Here is a 22,495-nt window from a genome sequence, read left to right as displayed (position 1 = left end):
CCAATGAGATGGATTGGCCAAGTGGCAGCATCGATGGACTCAAGCGTGACAACAGTAGTGAGGTTGGCCCACGATCGGGCAGTGTTTCGTTCAGCTGTGCATAAGGTTGCTATGAGTCAGTACTGACTTGATGGCACCTAACAACAACAAGATGCAACTATTGGTCTCTCCCTGAGTGGAGAAAAGAAGAGTCATGGGAATTGCAGACACTTGGAAACAATTAGTCCAGTGTACCAATGGAACATGTGAGCATAATGTCCACTACCTTGAGACCAGAAGAACTAGATGGTGCCAGATACTGCTACAAACTGTCCTAAAAGAACTCACATTATAAGGTCCTGGATAGACTGGGAGAAAATATGGAACAAAACTCAAAATATAAAAAAGACCAGGTTTACTGGTCAGAAAGAGGCTGCAGGAACTTGAGACTCGGGCCTTTAGTCACCTTTCAGATCTAGAACTGAACTCACCCTCATGGCTCAATTTTCAGCCAAGTAGTAGATAGGTATATCGGGGGAACAACAACACTAATGAGGCACGCACACCATAGGTTGGTAACCATTCAAGATCAAAAGGGTAGTATTTCCCTAAGGACAAAATGGAGACGGATTAGAAAAGAAGGAGGAAGAGAAACACGAATCATAGAGAAGAGGTAGGGTAGGATAAGAGATGCTACATTAAGGGGATTGCAATCTTGAAATGAAACAAAGTAAATGCCTTAACTTCATGCAAAACTGATAACTGCTATGTAAACCTTCACTCAATTCATCGTAAAACATTTTTTAAAAAAGAAAAGATCAGTGTGCAAAACGTTTAAAGAAAAAGCAGTGTGCTTGCTTACCCATGCTGTTGTTAGTGCTATTGTGCAGGTTCTGACCCATAGAGAACCGTGCACCACAGGATGAAACACTGCCGAGTCCTGAATCATCTTCGCAGTTGTTGTTATCCTTGTACCTATTGCTGCTGCCACTGTGCCAATCCATCTTGTTGAGGGTTGTCCTCTTTTTCTCTGACTATCCACTTTATGGAGCATAATGTTCTTCTTCAGGGACTGGTCAATTCTGATAATATGTCCAAATTACAAGAGATGAAGTCTCACCATCCTTGCTTCTAAAGAACATTCTGGCTCTACTTCTTCCAACAGATTTGTTGTTGTTCTGCCAATCCATGGTACTTTCAATATTCTTCTATAACACTGTAACTCAAATGCATGACTTTTTCTATGGTCTTCCTTATTCATTATCCAACTTTTTTATGCACATGAGACCATTGAAAATACCATGGTTCTTAGATCAGGTGCACCTTCGTCCTCAAGCTGACATCTTTGCTCTTGAACACATTTAAAAAAGGTCTTGAATAGCAGATTTGCCTAATGCAAGATGTCATTTCACTTCTTGACTGCTGCTTCCATAAGTGTTTATTGTGGATCCAAGCAAAATGAAGTCTTTGACGACTTCATCTTTTCTCCATTTATCATGATGTTATTTATTGGTCCAGAAATAAGGATTTATGTTTTCTTTACATTGAGGTGCACCCATACTATACGGTCTTTTGGTCTTCATCAGTTGCTTTCAGCAAACAAGGTTGTATCATTGGCATATCGCAGGTTGTTAATGGGTCTTCCTCCAACCCTGATGCCACACTGTTCACATAATCCAGCGTTGTTGTTGTTGTCAGGTGCCATCGAGTTGGAACCGACTCATAGCAACCCCATGCACAGCAGAACGAAACAATGTCCGATCCTGGGCAAATCTCACTACCGTTGCCACACTTGAGTCCATCAATGAGGCCACCTGGCCAATCCATCTCGTTAGGGGTCTTCCTCTTTTTCTCTGACCCTCCACCTTACCCAGCATGGCATCCTTCTCCAGCGACTTCTCCCTCCAGACAATATGTCCAAAGTATGAGAGACAAAACTTAGCCATCCTGGCCTCCAAGGAGCACTCTGGCTGCACTTCTTCCAAAACATATCTGTTGGTTCTTTTGTCAGTCCATGGCACCCTCAGTATTCTCCTCCAACACCACAACTCAAAGGCATCAATTCTTCTACGATCTTCCTTATTCACTGTCCAGCTTTTGCATCCATATGAGGTTATTGAAAATACCATGGCCTGGGTCAGGCTCACTTTAGTCTTCAAGCTGACATCTCTGCTCTTCAATACTTTAAAAAGTTCCTGTGCAGCAGATTTGCCCAATGCAATACGTCATCTGATCTCTTGACTGCTGCTTCCGTGAGTATTGACAGTTGATCCAAGAAGAATGAAGTCCTTGACAACTTCAATCTTTTCTCCATTGATAAGAATGTTGTTTATTGGTCCAGTGGTGAGGATTTTTGTTTTCTTTACATTGAGATGCAATCCACATCGAAGGCTGTGCTCTTTGATCTTCATAAGTAAATATTTCAAGTCCTCACTTTCAGCAAACAAGGTTGTATCATCTGCATATCACAGGTTGTTAATGAGTCTTCCTCCAATCCTGACGCCATGTTTTTCTTCATAGAACCCAACTTCTTGTATTATTTGCTCAGCATACAGGTTGAATAAGTATGGTGAAAGAATACAACCTTGTCTCACACCTTTCTCAATTTTAAAACATTCAGTGTTCCCATGTTCTGTTTGAACAACTGCTTCTTGGTCTAGGTACAGATTTCTCAGAAGTACAATTAAGTGTTCTGGAATACTCATACTTCTCATTGTTGTCCATAGCTTGTCATGATCCACACAATCAAAGCCTTCACATAGTCAATAAAGCATAGGTAAACATCCAGCATAGTGGTTATGAATCGGGCTGCGAACCTTAAGGTCCGCAGTTCAAAACTACCAACTCTTCTGCAGGAGAAAGATGAGGCTTTCTGCTCCCGTAAAATTTTACAGCCTCAGAAACCCTGTACAGGGTTGCTATGAGTCAACACTGACTCCACGGCACATAACCACCAACAGATTGAATAAATATGGTGAAAGAATATAGCCCTGAAACAAACCTTCCCTGATTTTAGACCATTCAGTATCTCCATGTTCTTTTTAAATGACTTCCTCATGGTCTGTGTATATGTTCCTCATGAGCACAAACAAGTGTTCTGAAATATCCATTCTTTGCAATGTTATCCATATTTTGTGATCCACACAGTGAAGTCTTTGCAAAGTTAATAAAGCACAAGTAAACAACTTCATTCTTATTCATTCTGTATGCTGAACAAATAATCCAAGAAGCTAGATTATATGAAGAAAAATGTGACACCAGGGTTGGAGGAATACTCATTAACAACCTGTGATATGCAGATGATACAACCTTGCTTGTTGATGAAGATCAAAGACCACAGCCTAGGTATGGGTTAGACCTCAATGTAAAGAAAATAAAAATCCTCACCACTGGACCAATACATAACAAATACAAAAGATGTCTTTAAAGTGTTCAAGAGCACAAATGTCAGTTTGAGGACTATGCCATGCCTGACCCAAGCCATGGTGTTTTCAGTAACCTCATATGCATGCAAAAGTTGGATAGTGAATACAGAAGACTGTAGAAGAATTGATGCATTTGAGTTATGATGTTGGAGGAGAATATTGAAAGTACCATGGACTGCCAAAAGAACAAATATATCTATGTTGGAAGAAGTACATCCAGAGTGCTCCTCGGAAGCCAGGATGACCAAACTTCATCTCTCATACTTCAGACGTTTGGCAGGAGGGACCAGTCCCTGGAGAAGGATATCATATTTGGTAAAGTGGAGGGGTGGATAAAAAGAGGAAGACCCCCAGCACCAAGTAGTGTTTCATTCTTTTGTGCATAGGGTCATTGTGAGCCAGGACCAACTCGATGACACTTAACAATAAACAGCTTCCTATTAAAAACACCATCACTCTGTGTGATAAACACTGGACTGCCAACCACATGATCAGCAGCAGTTCAAGCACTAGTTATACATCCTCTTCTGAATCTGGCTTGAATCCATTGCAGTGCACTGTTGCAGCTATTTTTTAATTATCTTCAGCAAAATTTTACTTGGGTGTAATATTAATGATGTTGTTTGATGACTTCTACATTCCATTGGGTCACCTCTTTGGAATAGTCAAAAATATGGAGCTCTTCCAGTCAGTTGGTCAGGTAGCTGTTTTCCAGATTTTGGCAGAGATGAGTAAGCACCTCCAGTACTGCATCAGTTTGTTGGCATTTCAATTTTTATCCCATTAATTTCGGGAGCTTTGTATTTTATGAATGCCTTCAGTGCTGCTTGAACTTCTTCCTTCTTGAATCATAAGCTACCCCTTGAAATGGTTGAATAGCGACCATTTCTTTTTAGTACAGTGATTTTTGTGTATACCTTCTATCTTGTAGTTTTCTGCATCATTTCAATATTTTTTCCCACATAATCCTTGTATATTGCAAATCAGGGCTTAATTTTTTTTTCTTCAATTCTTGCAGCTTAAATGTTGAACATGTACTTGCCTTTTGGTTTCCATTTACAAGTCTTTGCACATCTCATTAGAATACTTTGTCTTCTTGAGCTGCCCTCTTGAGCTGCCCTTTTGAAATTTTCTGTTGAGTTCCTTTACTTCCTCATTTCTTCCATTCACTTTAGTATCTCTACACTAGAGAGCCAGGTAGTGTTTCATTCTGTTGTGCATAGGGTCGCTATGAGTCAGTACTGACTTGATGACACCAACAACTCTGGAGAGACAGTGTCAGAGTTTCTTCTGATATCCATTTTGGTCTTTTCTTTCCTGTCTTTTTGCTGATGTTCTTGATGTCATCTCACAGCTTTCTGCTCTTGTTGTTATTGTTGTTAGATGCCATCGAGTCGATACCAACTCATAGCGACCTTATGCACAGCAGAACGAAACACTGTCCGATCCTGGGCCAACCTCACTACTGTTGCCATGCTTGAGTTCATTGATGCTGCCACTTGGCCAATCCATCTCGTTGGGGGTCTTCCTCTTTTTCTCTGACCCCCCACCTTACCAAACATGATATCCTTCTCCAGCGACTGGCCCCTCCTGACAATATGTTCGAAGTATGAGAGATGAAGTCTCATACTTGGAGGCCATCTTGGCCTCCAAGGAGCATTCTGGCTGCACTTCTTCCAAAATGGATCTACTGGTTCTTTTGGTTCTTACCCTACCCCCCTATTAAAAAGAGTAATTCTTTGTGTGATAGGTATAGTCTTGTTGCCGAAAATACTGTGTATTGTCTAGTTCCAAAATCTGGGCTGATTTCTAAGCTAATGCTTAACAAATTAAGCTTCATGAGTAAATAGGCCACACAGAGTTGCAACTATTATATAAAGAGTATACCATTACCATTTTTTTTAACCACATTGTATTGGATGATTTCACATTTGTATAAAAAGCCACAGAATAAAATGTAAACCATAATAGGCAATTACTGTGTCATGGAACAACTTGTGTATGTATGAATTCTTGAATTGGAAAAAATTTGCTGTGGGAACTTTCACCTAAAGTACAATGAAATGTTGGAAAATATTTTTCATATAATGAATTCATTAGAGCCACTACGTGTAGCCTTTCGATAGAATGAAGTAATGACTGTTGAACACTTTTAATTGAAGTAAACTTAAAGGAAGCTTAAAAATAGATAATTACTTAACGTTTTAACTTTAATAAAGTCTTAAAGATAATTCTGTTTTCTCTTTAGGTGATACGGGACTATAATCTTCAGCTGTTTTTACAAGAGAATGCTGTGTTTCACAAACCCCAGCCTTTCCAATTCCAGCCTTGTGACAGTGATACTGTAAGGAAACTCCAGATTTTCATTTTATTTGCTGTTAAGCTGTGTTGGTGCTCAAAAAAAGACTGTTGTCCCAGGGCTAGACAGAAAAAGCTGAATGTGTCTCATTCATTTTGTAACAAAACAGAGGATTCAGAGAAACTGACATTTCCTCTTTTTAAAAATATGACTAACATACCCAGTCTCTGTAATAACAATTATCTATTAAATGAGGTTAAATTATAAACCAAATTACTAAAAATCTGAGAACTAGATTGATAGAACATAAGATATTTCATTATTATTTTGTTGATATGAATATAAAACATACTTTCTATCCATTAAGTTGTTCAAATTATATACCCTTTCAAAGATAGATGTCAATGGCTAAATTTTCACTAGAATAGAATGAATAAATAATAACTATGTACTCATGAATATTTTGGTTGGCTTTATAAAAAATTATGAGTCCTTTATAATTCCTTTCAGATCTCTTAGAATGTTAAAGTATTAACAAAACTGTAAATTGGCCATTTTTTAAAAGCAAATGTGATTATATTTTTTTATTTGTTCATGATGTTTTTGCCTTTACATGTACTCTATGAAAAATATTTGCATTACTTGAATTTTTTAAATGCTAATTTACCAATCTTAAAAAAGAAATTTAACTTGTACAATTTACTCATTTCAAATATACAATGATTTTTATAAATTTACCAAGTTGTGCAGCCAACTTAAGTCTTAGAATAGTTTCATGATTCCAGTATACTCTCTCATATGCATTTGCTATTAATTCCCATTGTCACCTCTGCCCCTAACAATCACTAACCAGCTTTCTGTATCTAACCACCCAACCCACAGCACCCCCCAGAAAACCCATTACCCTCAAGTCTCTTCTGATTCATAGTAGCCTCATAGGACAGAGGGAATGGCTCCAGTTTCCATGGCTGTAAATCTTTAGGGGAGCCGACTGCTACATCTTTCTATGATGGTTTCTATAGATTTGCCTTTTATTAGATACTTCACATAAATTGAATCATGCGATGTGTGGTTTCTTGCATCTTGCTTCTTGGCATAATATTTTTGAGGTTTGCCCTGTCTTGCATGTATCAGTTTTTGTTTGCTCAGCAGTATTCCATTGTTTGAATATATCATATTTCATTTATCCATTTATTATTTGATGTATATTTAGGCTGCTTCTACTTTTTGACTATTTTAAATAATGCTGCTATGAACATTTGTTTACAGATTTTTGTATGACTATGCAAACATACAAAAATCTGGTAGTGTAATGGTTACGAATCGGGCTGGGAACCGCAAGGTCAGCAGTTCGAAACTACCAGCTGTTCCACAGAAGAAAGATGAGGCTTTCTGTTCCCTTAAAGATTTACAGCCTCAGAAACCCTGTACAGGGTTGCTATGAGTCGGAACCTACTCCACAGCACATAACAACAACAACAAATGCAAACATTTGTAAGAAGTATTATGTCTTTGGGGTACATGCCTGGAAGTGGGAATGTTGGGTCATATAGTAAATGTAAGGAAACCTGGTGGCATAGCAGGTTACGCATTGGGCTGCCAACCACAAGGTCAGCAGTTAGAATCCAGCAGCCTCTCTCCAGGAAAAAGATGAGGCTTTCTTCTCCCATAAACATTTACAGCCTCGGAAACCCTATACAGGGTCGTTATAAGGCAAAAATGACTCGATATTCTACCACCACTGCCATCATGATAAATGTATTTTAACTAACTTTTTTTTTTCAAGTTTTTATTATGAACTGAGTGATAGTTTACATGGGAGAACATAAGCTTTACATCATTATTTCATTGCAATGATTATAATCCGTGCGTCATTGTTTAACAGTATTTGCTTCCATTTCCTGTTTTTTTGTTTCGGGGAGGGAAAGATGTACATAGAAACACTCAGGAATATATAATAATTTAAACAACCAAAGGGCACATTCTGCAAGCCTGCCTCCTGGCCACCAGCATCCAGTCCCTCTCTTTACATGAGTCTAGAGTCCTCAGCTGCTCCCTCTCTCCATGTCCTCATCTCTGTCTCCATCTCTGGTGTCGCTGCTTCTCTGGATAGGGCCCCACGTTCCAATTATGCACTTCTCCCACTATGGTCTTAAGGTCCTGTGTTTCTGGACTGTAAGATTAACTGCTCCCTGGTTTTTGTTACAAAACTTCTACCTTTGCAGTTGTGACAGTCTCAATTAGTCTTGATAACAGTTACTCACTATTGAATCATAAGAATCTCATCCCCATCTCTTCTCATGAGACTCCTCTAGACAAGATGAAACCTGTTCAGTTGGGACTCTAACTTTGCCCGCACACTCTTAAACTATAAGCTCCCTCTTGAAAACTTGAAAGCCAGCCACTTTGTGCAATTATGTTGTTGTTGTCAGGTGCCATCGAGTCGGAACCGACTCATAGCGACCCCATGCACAGCAGAACGAAACAATGTCCGATCCTGGGCCAACCTCACTACCGCCACCACACTTGAGTCCATCAATGATGCCACCTGGCCAATCCATCTCGTTAGGGGTCTTCCTCTTTTTCTCTGACCCTCCACCTTACCCAGCATGACATCCTTCTCCAGCGACTGTTTCCTCCGGACAATATGTCCAAAGTATGAGAGGCGAAGCTTAGCTATCCTGGCCTCCAAGGAGCACTCTGGCTGCACTTCTTCCAAAACAGATCTATTGGTTCTTTTGGCAGTCCATGCACTTTCAGTATTCTCCTCCAACACCACAACTCAAAGGCATCAATTCTTCTACGATCTTCCTTATTCACTGTCCAGCTTTCACATCCATATGAGGCTATTGAAAACACCATGGCCTGGGTCAGGCTCACCTTAGTCCTCAAGCTGACATCTCTGCTCTTCAATACTTTAAAAAGTTCCTGTGCAGCAGATTTGCCCAATGCAATACGTCGTCTGATCTCTTGACTGCTGCTTCCACGAGTGTTGATAGTTGATCCAAGAAGAATGAAGTCCTTGACAACTTCAGTCTTTTCTCCATTGATAAAAATGTTGCTTTTTTATTGGTCCATTCACAACTTCAATCTTTTCTCCATTGATAAAAATGTATTTTGTTGTTAAATGGTCCAGTGGTGAGGATTTTTGTTTTCTTGACATTGAGATGTAATCCATATCGAAGGCTGTGCTCTTTGGTCTTCTTAAGTAAATGTTTCAAGTCCTCTTCACTTTCAGCAAGCATTGTGCAATTATAGCCCCCTCATTTTAGGTAGCCAATGTCTAAATTCCCTGTCCCTATCTACCCTGTATACAGTAGGGATAGGATTGATACTTGTTGTGAAGACTTCTTCCCTCTCACTTGGTATTTTGAGCTACTACATCCATAAGTATCAGTCAAGTTCATCAAATTGTAGCAATTTACACTCATTCCCTTTGTCAAAATTGGTTTTTTATCTTCCTCTAATTGAGTTCTGATTATCAAGCCATTGAGGCTAGGTCAGATGGTTACTATCTGCAATTTTGGACATTTCTTGTGCATCTCCCTTCACTTCATATCAGCAGGATACTTCACTCTCAGCTCTAGCCCTCCATGGCTATGTCCTTGTCCATGAACGCAGGTGTCCCCAGTTCTCACCTCACTTCAGACCAACCAGCCCTTCCTTGTCTCTCTCTCATCTCCAGGTCATTGGGAGTCTATGGAATGTGGTTGAACTCAGCCCATTTCTTCGTTGCTGCCTTTCCCCCTCTTGCACTCACCAGTAGACCAGTGCGGTCACCAGCAAGCTTATATGCCTGCTAATATGTTCCCTTTGAGTTTCAGTCTTGGAGGTTTGTCCTAAAGGGACTTGATTGCTTGCCATGATGGCTTCCGTGTATTTTAACTCTTTGAGAAATAGCCAAACTCTTTTCCAAAGTTGTTGTTGTTAAGTGCTGTGGAGTCAGATTCAATTCATAGTGAATCTGTATAGGGTTTCCTGAGGAGTGGCTGGTGGGTTTGAACCACCGACCTTATAACTCAAACTGACCTTGTATAACTCAAACTGACTTTGCGGTCCAGCACATTATCCTATGGTGCCATCCCAGGATTCCTTTTCCAGAGTAACTGCACCATTTTGCATGTCTATCATGTAACTTTTGTTATTGTCTGTCTTTTAGATTATAGCCATCCTTGTGGTTATGCAGTTGTATCTCATGTGGTTACATGGCTAGTATGTGGCTCAGCCAGAACTTGACTCCAAAGCCTTAGCTTTTTCCATTGCACAACACCTGTAGAAGAATCTCTTAATACCAGCATGTCCATGTGACATTTGTATGACTTTGTAACTCTGTGATTGGAATCAAGGCACTTGTCAGTTCTCCCTCACAGAATTATCTTTACTTGGTGAGGGGAAATTTTAGGGTATACAATGGAGCTTGAAAATGTTCATGGAAAAATGATGGTGGAATTTTTCCAGAATAGCTGTTGACTGCCTTTGCTTTTTCTGTATTTTTCCACAAGACTACCACATATGCATGTAAAAAAAAAAAAAAAAAAATTTAATTTCTCTTTATTGTAGGGAATGCCTAAATATCAAATATAGCAAATATCACAACTATTTTGAAATCTTATAGCATTTTCACAGTCTCAGTCTCCAGTTCTCTGTGCTCTCTTACTAGACAGATCACTGAAAGTCCCTTATGATTTCTGTTCAGTTTTGTTACAAAAAGATAGATCTCATCACTCTTTTTTCTTAGCAGTTTATAAACCTATGTAGGCAATCTAGGTAGAATAAGCAATAGCTAATAGCGAACAATTTGTGTCCATTCTTACCCTTCTTAAATAGACAACTTGTACTACCTCTGCCCTACATACATCTGAGTGTGCCTCCCTTACCTTACAGAAACTGATAGGTGCCCTTAAGGACATTTCCTCATATTCTATGAAAAAATGACAAGGTCATCCTGGGAAGGGAAATAAAAATATGGGAAGCATGCTTGTCCATTCAGATAAGTGTGATTTGTGCAGGCAGGAAAAACATGGAATCATTTTTCCCAGGTTTCATAATGAGGCTGGGAGGACCTTTCCTCTTTACTTTCCTTAACTGCAAATAACAAGATCTCTACAGAAAATGCTAGCAAAAAGCTGACATTAAATTTCTGATACAAGACCTTTTCCTGTTATTTTAGCTGCTATATCTAGTGTTTAACTCTACTGTTTACAGATGAAAACTCATGTTAAATAAGTCCACTCACTGTAATTTAGGACTCTTCCACATTAAAATTTTACTTAAATGGAGAATTCAGCATAGTGGTTACAAATCGGGCTGCTAGCCTCAGGGTCAGCATTTCGAAACTACCAGCTGTTCTGTGGGAGAAAGAGGAGGCTTTCTGCTCCCGTAAAGATTTACAGCCTCAGAAACCCTGTACAGGGTTGCTATGAGTCAGAACTGACTCCATGGCACATAACCATTAAGAATTATTATTTAGCAAAAATTACTCTTATCTATGAAAGATTGTGTGATATCAATATAATACCATAACATTGATAGACTCTGGAAATGGAGTCAGAGGTGGCTTGTACGGTAAAACACCTGGACTGCTAATTGAAAGGTTGACAGTTCAAAATCAGTCAGGTGCCTCGGAGGCAGGCCTTGTGATCTGCTTCTGAAAGTTTACAGCCTTGAAAACCCCATGCAGTGAACTTCTGCTATGCACACATCACGTGGTCATGAGTGGGAATCAACTCAATGGCAACTAACAACAGGCTCTGGAATTTCTTAAACTCATTTAAAATGTTTGGCTTCTATTTTCTTATAAACAACCCAAAATATGTCTTAATTTACAAAATTGTTGTTGTTATGGGTTATTGAGTTCGTTCTGACTCACAGCCACCCTGTATAGGGTTTTTAGGAAGCGGCTGGTGAATTTGAACCACCAACATTTGATTCACAGTCCAATAATTATTCTATAGTGCCACACCAAGATGGTTCAAACTCAACAGCCACTCTTCAGAAACTATATACAGGGTTGCTATGAGTTGGAACCAGCTCAATGGCACTTAACAACAACAACAACCACAAGGGGTAATCTTGTTATATTTTTTTAAGGACATAGGAAAATCATATGAAGACATTTTAAGAAAATTGAAAACTGCATTGATGCGAAAAAGGCCAAAAAACTTAAGCCAAGGAAATTTTTTTTTTTTTTTTTATCACAGCAATGCACCTACTCATTCTTTGAGGGTAGCAAGGGATGTCCTGTGAGAACTTTGCTGTGAAAGTTTCCCCACCCACCTTACAACCCTGCTTTTACTCCTTTAGACATCTTTTTGTTCCCACTCCCAAAGACCATTAAAAAGGATCACAGTTTGAGTCCCTCAAGGATGCCCAAACTGCTGTTTTAACATGTGGGGATCATAGATTTCTTTGGGGAAAGGTTAGAGAGATAGAAACACTGCCTTCACAAGTGTTTTAACCTAGACAGAGAATATGTCAAGAAAAATAGCTATGGATATCTAATGTTTACAATAACTATAGTTCTAATCCATATCAGAATTTTTACATACCCTACCTCATATCAAGGAGTCCTGGCATGGTGCTGCAGGATAATGTGCTGGGTCATAAGGTCAGTTTGAGCCGCAAGGTCTGTGGTCCAAACCCACCAGCTGTTCCTCAGAAACCCTATACAGGATCAGAACTGACGCAACAGCATTTTACAGCAACAACAATTTCATATCAAATAGTTGTTTTTTAATATCCATCTTCATTCATTCTTAAAAGTCATCAATTTAAAATCTCAAGGAAATTAAAATGATATTTTCAGAATATTTTTAATTTTTACAGAGGCCCTTTTATACTTGGATTAGGCTGGCTTTTAAGTTAATACAGAAACAGAATTTGAAGCTTGTAATAGAGTAGCAGAATTTCTGGGTCTTTAATTTAAAAACATGTATCTAGTACTCCTACCTGCTTATAGCTAAGGCATGATCCTCTGTTCTTTTAAAATCAACTACCAGTATAAATCCAAGACTGAGATTTCATTCCATCTTCAGATTTCTTGAATTTCAGATGAGCACTCTGAAACCTAGAGAGGAGTGAGTTAGACAGGATGACACAGTTAGATCTCTTTGAAGAGTGGGTTTATGTCATATTTCAGTGGTCACTTAACTAGTAAGTTTCATTCAGTAGATGTTTTTATAAAAATCCCTTAATTTAGCATTTCAAATAAATTTCTTCATTCATCCATGTGGATGGGTTTTGTAGTGGGAATTTAAACATGGAGGGAGTTATACTAGCTAATCATTTATTATAGAAGTGAGAGAGGGATCCTCATCCAATAGCATGCATGGCACTTAACAAATTCATTCCCTTTCTCCATTCTTTATTCTGATTTTCCCCCTACAAATAATCTTACCCTTCATCAGATAGAAACTGATTCTAATGAAGTTAATTCTTTTATCTCCTAAGGCACCTTCCTAATAATCTAATCACCTGGCTCTCACTTTGGAATTCCAGAACCAGGACATTTGGTTATATAGTACTTTAACCAAGAACGAAATGATTAGGGGATAGGAAATGCATGCAGCAATTACAGTATGATGTAACATTTGCATGACACAATGACCATTTACTGAATGTCTAATAAATGAATACTTTAGTATAAAAGAGATTGCTGTGCATATTTTCATCAGTAAAATAAGTGTTTTGTTTATTTAACTACAAGAGGGAAGTATATATGTAATAGAGAATAGAGATATGTCAAAAGTGAAGGAAGCCTGAGTTTGTCTATAAATGCCAAGGGAAGTTTTACAGAGAAAGTAGTATTTGAACTGAGATTTGAAGAATGACTAGGAATTTGTCCACAGGGAAGTTATTCCAACTAGAGGGAACAGAACTCAGAAACATAGACTTTTTTTTAAATTGACATTTATTTTCCAGGAAAAGATCTGTCTGCTTCTGAAAATTATTAACTAAAACTTAATATGATTTCTGAAATTCTTGGCCTCCTCTCCATTGTAGAAGTATACCCAGATTGGCATAGACAAATGAAAACTATCCCTGCTATGCATAAAAATTGATAAGAAAGTCTTTTTATAGTAGTCTTCTTCAAGTTATAATATATTTGAGGTTTTTTTGTGTGTGGATGGTGCTTTGTTTTTTGGTGGATTTTGTGAGTTTTTTTGCTATTATTCTCCTGAGAATCCTATTATTGCATATACCTCTTTTAAACTAATCAAAGATTTAACGTTATAATAGCAATAGTCTTTAAATTATTGTGCTTAATAGCTTATACAGGCCATTCTTCATTTATATGTATTAAATATTTTTTTAAAAGGTTATGGGGGAATGTTGAAAGAATGAACTAAAGATTAAATTAACGAACATTATAAGAAAGACCTAACAGTTCCTTTGCCAGAATCTACCACTATTATTTGTTGTTAAGTGCCGTCGAGTCGGTTCCGACCCATAGCGACCTTGTACAGGGTTTCCGAGGGTGTAAATCCTTACGGGAGTAGAAAGCCTCATCTTTCTCCCGCTGAATGCCTGGTAGTTTCGAACCGCTGACCTTAAGGTTTTCAGCCCGATTCGTAACCAGCACCTAAAAAAACAAATAATCTAGATCTTGACTAGATCTTTGGTAACGGAGGGTATATTCGAACAAAACCTCTGGGTGTGGCTTAACGCCCAGGGTTGAATTTGCCTTGTATGAATTCTAATTTGTCAAACCCAGTTAAAGATAATTTCCACATGTCTTTCTATGACTTGATTTCAGAAATCATGGAAAGGATAAATTATTTCAAATTTTACTTATGTGTCATTTCCTACCCAGAGGATTCTAAAGCCATATCTACCAGTCAGTGACATTTGTTATTTGTCCTGATCCTTGAATACTTCTATCTGATTAATAGTACTAAGCCCATAGAAAATGAGAACAAAGCCCTATCTTTACTTGTTTGACATCATTTAGTAAGTTGGTAATAGACATACAATGAAATCAAACCTAATATCTTAGAGGGGTTTTTGTTATAGTTATTATTTTGTTGGTTGTTTGTTTTCACTTTTATTCAGTGATTTTTTTGTCACGTTGAAACTATTGAATTATTTCTGTTTTTATACATGCAACTATTTGTGACATAGTAGGTTGAGATGAAAACCTTTTTTCCTTTGCTTAGCTTGCTTCCTTCATACTCAAAAAGAAGGATCATAGTATTAGAGAGGAAATGCTCATGTTCAGCAATATAAGAAAAACTAAATTGTGGTCATTTAAGGGTTTATACTGGCCTCTTAATCTTTTTCTAACTTGCTGTGACATAAGACATTGTTTCCCACAGTAGTAGAACATACTTCATGTTTTGACTGCTGATACAGTAAAGGTTCTTGATACAATTGTAAATTCATAGTGGTTGTAATAAGGATAATAATACTTTCCTCTCTTCTCTTTTGTTTTGTAGAGCCGAAAATTAGAATCAGAAACTGGTACCACAGAGGAGCATAGTCTAAATAAGGAGGCTCGGAAGTGGGCCACACGAGTGGCACGTGAGCACAAAAACATTGTTCACCAACAACGTGTAAGTATAGCAGAGGCCATATTCATTTTAAGCCAAATGTCAAGTAATTTGAGGAGTTAAGTTTTATTAATGTGAAAAAATCCTATATATGTTTTTAATATAATTTCTTAGCACTTAGGTTGTGCTCTAAACTATTAACTTTAATTGGAAAATTTCTTAAGTCCTCTAGCAGTTACACAGCAAGATAGTAGATGTAAATCAAATCATATTGATATTTACGTTGATGTTGATAATTATGTTAAATGTAAATGGTCTGCATACTCAAGTTAAAGTCAAAGATTGACCATTGGATAAAAAAGCAAGATCCAAATATATGCTTTAGATTCATATTTTTAAATAGAAAGAAAGCATTTTAAATATAAAGACATAGATAAGGTAAAAGAAGAATGTTGGGAGAGACAAACCATACAAATACCGATTATAAGAAAGCTGAGTATTATCTAATATTACTATTATGTAGGGGTCTGGTGTTGTGATGCTGTAGGATAAGCACTGGACTGCTAACTGCAAGGTTGGGGGTTCAAACCCACTAGCCACTCCTTGGAAACCCTATGCACAGTTGCTATGAATCAAAATCAAATGAATGACACTTAACAGCAACATAAAACAAACATTATACAAAGTGCACTATAGAGATTATTCATTAAGATTGTTATGAAGACACATATTTCTTGATGATAAGAACTCATCATCAACTCATCAAGAAAGCCTACTGCCATTGAGTTGCTTCAAATCATAACAACCTTATGTTGTTGTTATTAAGTGCCATCAAGTTGGTTCTGACTCATAGCGACTCAGTATAGGGTTTCTGAGGAGTTCCTGGTGAGTTTCAACTACCGACCTTTCAGTTCACACTGACCTTGCAGTTCAGTGCTTATCCTATAGTACTACACCAGGACTCTAACAAGGCCAAAGTCAAGGTATTTGCTAGCCTAGACTCTTATCTGGAGACCCTGAAGGAGAATCTACTCCAGACTTAATTCATGTTGTCAAAATCCGGTTCTTTGCATCTGTTTGTTAAATGTTGTCAAGTTGGTTTTGACTCACAGTGACCCTGTATAGGGTTTCCAAGGAACCACTAGTGAATTTGAACTGTGTACTTTGTGATTCAAACCAACCTTGTGGTCCTGCATTTATCCTACAGCACCACATCAGGACTCCATCTGTATTTCCCTAGTACTTCCTACTTGGCCCACTCTCTATGGTCTTTGAAGATATGCTAGCAATAGTGCATTCAAGCCTTCTAATGTACAGATCTGTCTGATTTCCCTCACTTTGAGATTTCTCATCTCACTCCAGCCAGAGAAAGCTCTCTGTTTTTAAGGGGGCTCAAAAATTAGAAAAATGTACAGTATATTAAGTGGCCAATGTTGTTAAGATATAGAGAAACGTGTTCTCATACACTGTTGAAGACATACAACCTTGGGTTGGGGGTACAATTTGGCAGTGTCTTTTATTAAAATGTACAATTTGCACTTCTCTGTTTTTATGCTAATTAAATATTCCCATATGCGTTCAAAAAGTTATTGATGCGGTTGAGTGTATATTTGTTAAGTGCCATCCAGTCGATTTCAACTCACAGCGAAGCTGTAGTACAAGGTTTCCAAAGAGCAGCTAGTGGATTTGAACTGCCGACCTTGTGGTTCCCAACCCACTGCTGATCCTACTGCACCATACCATGTTGAGAAATTTGAAATTTTACTTATCAATAGAGTGGGAGTAAATAGAATCCAAGGATTAACGAGAATAAGATCTATTTGTATAAACGTAAGAAGGCTTATTAGATATATTGAGATGAAAATAATACTGCATACATTTCATTTTATATTTCTAAACAACAGTTTCTATTTGTGCAGATGTATGTGAGAAAGTGTATAAGAAACTGTTTAAAATAATGCATATATTGATTCATGTAACAATGGTTAGCTTGAGATGGAGAATACATGGTGACATGTACAGGTATAATGGAGACTGTTGCTGCTTTGTTTTTCAGCAGTATGCTATACTCATTTAATTTTTTTAAATTAAAAGTATGTTTGTGAATTGGTGTGCAATCTGAATAAGGCCAGTAGATTCTGCCATTATTAATTTCCAGGTTTTCATATTGTACTATAGTTATGTAAGTTATCTGTGGGGGGAGATGGACTTTTGAATTATCAAAACAATCTAGTCACTTAAAGAAAAACAGTTATCCTTTTCCTGTTTTCTTTAATAGGTTCTAGATGAGCTGGAATGTCATGGAACTACAGCATCAGAACAAAGCCGAGCAGAACTGGAACAGAAAATAGATGAAGCGAGAGAAAATATTCGTAAAGCAGAGGTAAGCGGCAGCTATTCTGTCTGGTGTTTTGTCCAGCTCCTAAGACAACGTCATAGATGTGATTAGCATGTTTAGAATTAATTTGAAGGTGATTCATCATCTGCATTTGTCTCCGTAATATTATTTATTGAGTTTAAGTTTTGTATAAGTACATATACAAGGGGCTTCAAAAATGTCATGGAAAATGAAATTAAAAGGTAAGAGTTTTTCCACGAACTTTTTGAAGCCCTCTTAAAGGTAAGTCCCTATCCCCCCACAAAAATATCTGAACTTGCTATAAAAAGTTTAGACTCATGAATGATACTTTACATTAAATAACAAAAGAATAAAGTTGCAATTAACATAATATTTTTTAGAGTTTTTAGAAATTATGAAGACTTCAGAAGTTTTTTCCACAACTTTTTGAAGCCCCCTTTGTACTTAATAAATCAATCAAACTAATGGTATAGAATTGAAGAGTTTGGAGCATAGGAAAGTCTCCATCTGGAAAGTTCTTTGAATTCAGAAACATGAGCTGGACTTTTAAGAATGGAAGAAGACATGGTTAAGCAAACAGGGCAATAAATAAATAAAAATACCACAACACTGGGCTTTAATTTGGGGGGCGTCATTAAACTTTTTTGAGAGTTATGTAAAAGCTGTGAAGCCTCTCCCAACCACAAAGAATTGTATTTTATGTGTAATATGCAGAAGTTCATGTATACTAAGCAAATACTGCCGACCTATAGAGGGAGAGGTTAAGATGGGAGGCAAGAAAGTATTAGTAAGAACTTCCAACAAGATGGCAAACTAGACAGACATGCTACACAGAGACACTCTGCAACAAAGATACAAATGAAACATACAAATGATAATTCTGGAATCCTGAACTTGAGAGGAAAGGATTGAGAATTGGATTGATTACTGACTGAGAGAAGTAGTTGAACAGAGGAGGTGAAAGAGGAGAAAGACAGGTGAACTGTTGGCTGCTCTGACTGAGCACAGCCATGCTGAATTGTTGTACGCAGCATTCTATCCAGGCTTGACAGCACAGACATACACCAAAAACAAGAAAGGTGTGATTCTCTCTATATCCCATACTCTCTTGGCGGTCACTCTCACCTACCCCCTTCTCTGCTAGAGATCAGAGAGATGCTGATGAGAGTCAGGCATCAGGTGAACCACCCTCACATCTGGAGGCACAGAGCCAGGTCACAGGCTAGTCCTGGACCAGCAGGAACTCTCATAACCAGCCACTCAGTTCCAGCTACCCACTGGGCCTAAAAGAGTTCCCTCTGGCAACAAAATCCTAACCTCAGCCACTGTTAGGACCTGCATAAACTACTGGATTGGGTACACTGACTATAGATAGAACACCTAAGCCTACATGACTTCCTTCTTCTAGGGCAGGGCATACCATCCTCTCTCCCCTTCCCCTCCCACTTCATAAGCTCCTTGGCTGGCAGAGGGTGCCAACCCATACTTAGTAACCTGATACCTCACGGTTTTCTCCTCTCTGGATCCTACCCCTGCCCTCAGTTTTTCTTTTTGATTTATTTTTTCTTTGCTTTCTTCCTTTGTTCTTTTTCTTTTTTATTCTACGTCTCATTTCTTTTTCTCCCTCCCTTCTTCTTTCTTTTGTCTCCTTTATTACTTTTTTAGTATTGTTTGTTTGTTTTCTCTTGTGTGTTTCTTTCTTTTCCTCCTTCTTGCCCACCTGACACAAGTCAGCAGCTGTGCCCATAGCAGCCACACCATACCACCTACATTCCCACTCACTGGGCAAGAACAGCAGCCAACACCAGCCAAACTCACCCTGAACTTACTACATGAACAGCAAACAGAGAATTATGCACACACATCCATTCTCTATCACATCCACCAGGAGACAGGTAGAGTGCCTAAGAACACACCAATATACAATCAATTAAATACAAATACAACACCAAAATATCTCAGAGACAAGTAGTTCAGTTCACAAAAAGGAACAAAACAGAGTGACTCAAACAAGTGTCTAAAATACAGAGCCAAAAAATGTCTATGAAAAAGAAATGGTACTGGACTTCCAGTTTCAGTGGCAGTGGAGAAAGTCAGGTAGGGAAATCTATGTGCTAGAGAGGGACTGAGATTTCACGCAAGAAGCGCTCACAGAACAACTCCAGAGCTCCGGATCTACCATAAGGTCCAGGACGTCAGTTTCCTGCACTTGCAAGTGAAAAAATCACTGTATTAAGGAAAATACTGTGAGTTAGGGAGACGGGACTCCCTCTGTAGCTATCCTGCCCTGGCAGAGTTTAGAGGGCGGGGCTACAGCCATTCTGGCTCAGTGAACCTGCTCTAAAAGCTGCGCAGAGACATTTGAATAAAGAGGCGTGGGAGACTCTACACATTTCTCCCGCATCTTCCCTGGAGCGGTTTCTTCGCTCTGCCAGGACACCAGGCGGTGGATGTGTACCCCCAAAAATCAGCCCTGACCTCGCAGTTCCCCCACGGTACAGAGAGAGGGAGTTTGACGGCCACCAATGACGTCAGACGCAGAGACAGCCCTAAGATTGATTTGAGCTAGACCCTTGGTGGCTGCGCTCTGACTCCAGGCGACCCTGTGCTGGGTTTCCGGGGCTGTGGGTCTTTGTGGGAGTGGAGCGTTTTGTCTTCTCCCGCGGAGCGGCTGGTGGTTTCAAGCTGCTGACCTTGTGGTTCACGGCCCGATTCGTGGCCACTGTGCTACCTTGGCTCCGTGTGTAGGACCTTTATAATACAATCTGTAAAACCCCAACATAAAAGGACTCAACCCTCTCGAGAATTGCGCTGTGCACACGCAGACACCTAACTGACCTTCAGAGACAAAAATAGTGGACAATCTTTCTCCCATTAACTTCTCAGTATCTACCTGTGCACCTCTAGTGTGACTAGAGGAGGGGCCTGAGCGAGAGGACACCTTCACCCACTGTGGGAGGCTTCTACCTTTCACACAAACTCACTGTGTAGCTCGGAACAGTCGACCACAGCTTCATTTGTGTTCCAAAGTGGTGGTATTTGTCTCTGCATTTATATTACTTCTGCTTTTGGTCCTTTTGATCACACATCTTTCCTGGAGGCAGGAGCCTTTTCCCCCTATGTTACCCAAGAAGAGACAGCAATCGTGGCCATATAGCAAATCTGTAAGCATACCCCATTATATTCCACCACTGAGACAAGGCAACAACACCTGCTAAGCATTACATGAAAAAAGAGAAGCCTGTCTCCTGATCATATTCACCAGGAATCCCCCAGTAAGCTTAATAACAAACATCCAATTAAGCTTTAAAAAACAAAACAAAAAACACGTAACTATCAGAAAAGACGAATAAAAAACAATAAACGATATCAAAATATGTACAAAAACAGAAGAGAGTAGCTGAGACAAATGAGCTGTAGACAGAAAAGGGCTTTCTAGAAGAGGAAGAGCAGGTTTTGGATATGCCTTAGAAAGAATTCAGAAGAATGATACGGAAACAAATTCAAATGCTCCGAAAAGGGGTGGAGGAGAACAAGAAGTCAGGTAAGTACTACAAGAGCAATTGATAAGATTGATACAGCATTGGAAACAATTCCAAACCTGCAAAAAGAGGTCCAGATGATCAATAATAAGATATCAAAAATGGAGAATACATTGAATGGGAAAAGGAACAGAATAGATGAGATGGCAGCCAGAAATAGTGAGCTGGAAGACAAATCTCTCAATACTGCTAAGATAGAAGAGCAAGCAGAAAAAAGGATTAAAAAATCTGAAGAGAGCCTACAATTCATGCTGGATAACATGAGGAGGAACAACTTAAGAATTATAAGCATTCCGGAACAGGAAGAATCAGAGAAATCCACAGAGGAGATAGTTGAGGAGCTTCTGGAAGAAAAATTTCCTAACATCTTGAAAGATGAGAAGATAAGCATTCAGGAAGCCGAACGTGACCCAGGAAGCATAGACCCCAAAAGAAAGTCACCAAGACATATAATAATCAAGCTCTCCAAAATCAAAGACAAGGAGAGAATACTAAAAGTGGCCAGTGAGAAGAGAAATGTTGCTTATAAAGGCAAGCAAATCAGATTAAGCTCTGACTATTCAGAACAAACCACGTAGGCAAGAAGGCAATGCAGAGACATATACAAAATCCTACAAGATAAAAACTGCCAACCAAGAATTGTCTATCCAGCAAAATTATCAATCAAATACAATGGGTGATCAAGACAATCCATGATAAACAGAATCTGAGAGATTTTACAAAACCAGTCCAGCACTTCAAAACATCCTAAAGGGAGGTCTGTGGACTGAAAACCAGCAAGAACAGACAACAACCAGAGATTGACAGGTGTGGCAACACCACCTTGAACTCAGTCAACAGATAGCAGAGTCCAGAACAGAACAAGACTACAACAACAAACTCAAGGGAGCTGGGAGGTCAACCAAAGATCAAAATTATATCAGTGTCGAAGTAGGGACAAAAGTAGCCACAGAGATCCAGGTGGTGAGGATGCCATGTAAAAATTACAGCATACAATGGATTCTCTTTCATGGAGAGAAAAGTTAGTAGACTATAAGGTAACTCCAAAGAATGTAAATACTTCACAACTTACCAAGAAAATGGACTTCCAAGCAGAACAAGCAAACATGAAAACTAAGAACAAACTGACAAGAAATAGCACAAAAAACACAAACCCAACATGCAGAACAAAAGAACCAACAGCACTACCAAAAAAGCAACATAATGGCATCAATTAATTCATACCTATTGATAATTACATTGAATGTCAATGGATTGAATGCACCAGTGAAGAGACAGAGAGTGGCAGAATGGATAAGAAAACAAGATCCTTCAATATGCTGCCTGCAAGAGACACACCTTACACACAGACAAAAGCAGACTAAAAGTTAAAGGATGGAAAAAAAAAATTTACCAAGCTAACT

At 38.7% G+C, this 22,495-nt stretch overlaps 1 protein-coding gene across 1 annotated transcript in view; it reads left to right on the top strand.

Moving 5' to 3' along the window:
• Positions 1-22,495, top strand: part of FCHSD2 (FCH and double SH3 domains 2) — a 248,749-nt gene that overhangs the window by 184,298 nt on the left and 41,956 nt on the right. The window contains exons 10-12 of the mRNA XM_006870271.1: positions 5,653-5,748; positions 15,138-15,254; positions 17,470-17,574. Of these exons, the coding sequence (XP_006870333.1) occupies positions 5,653-5,748; positions 15,138-15,254; positions 17,470-17,574 (318 nt within the window). The remainder of the gene's footprint in view (positions 1-5,652; positions 5,749-15,137; positions 15,255-17,469; positions 17,575-22,495) is intronic.

The sequence above is a fragment of the Chrysochloris asiatica genome, unplaced genomic scaffold (genome assembly GCF_000296735.1).
Source record: "Chrysochloris asiatica unplaced genomic scaffold, ChrAsi1.0 scaffold00140, whole genome shotgun sequence".
Lineage (NCBI taxonomy): Eukaryota > Metazoa > Chordata > Mammalia > Afrosoricida > Chrysochloridae > Chrysochloris > Chrysochloris asiatica.
This window is presented reverse-complemented; position numbering and strand designations above follow the sequence as displayed.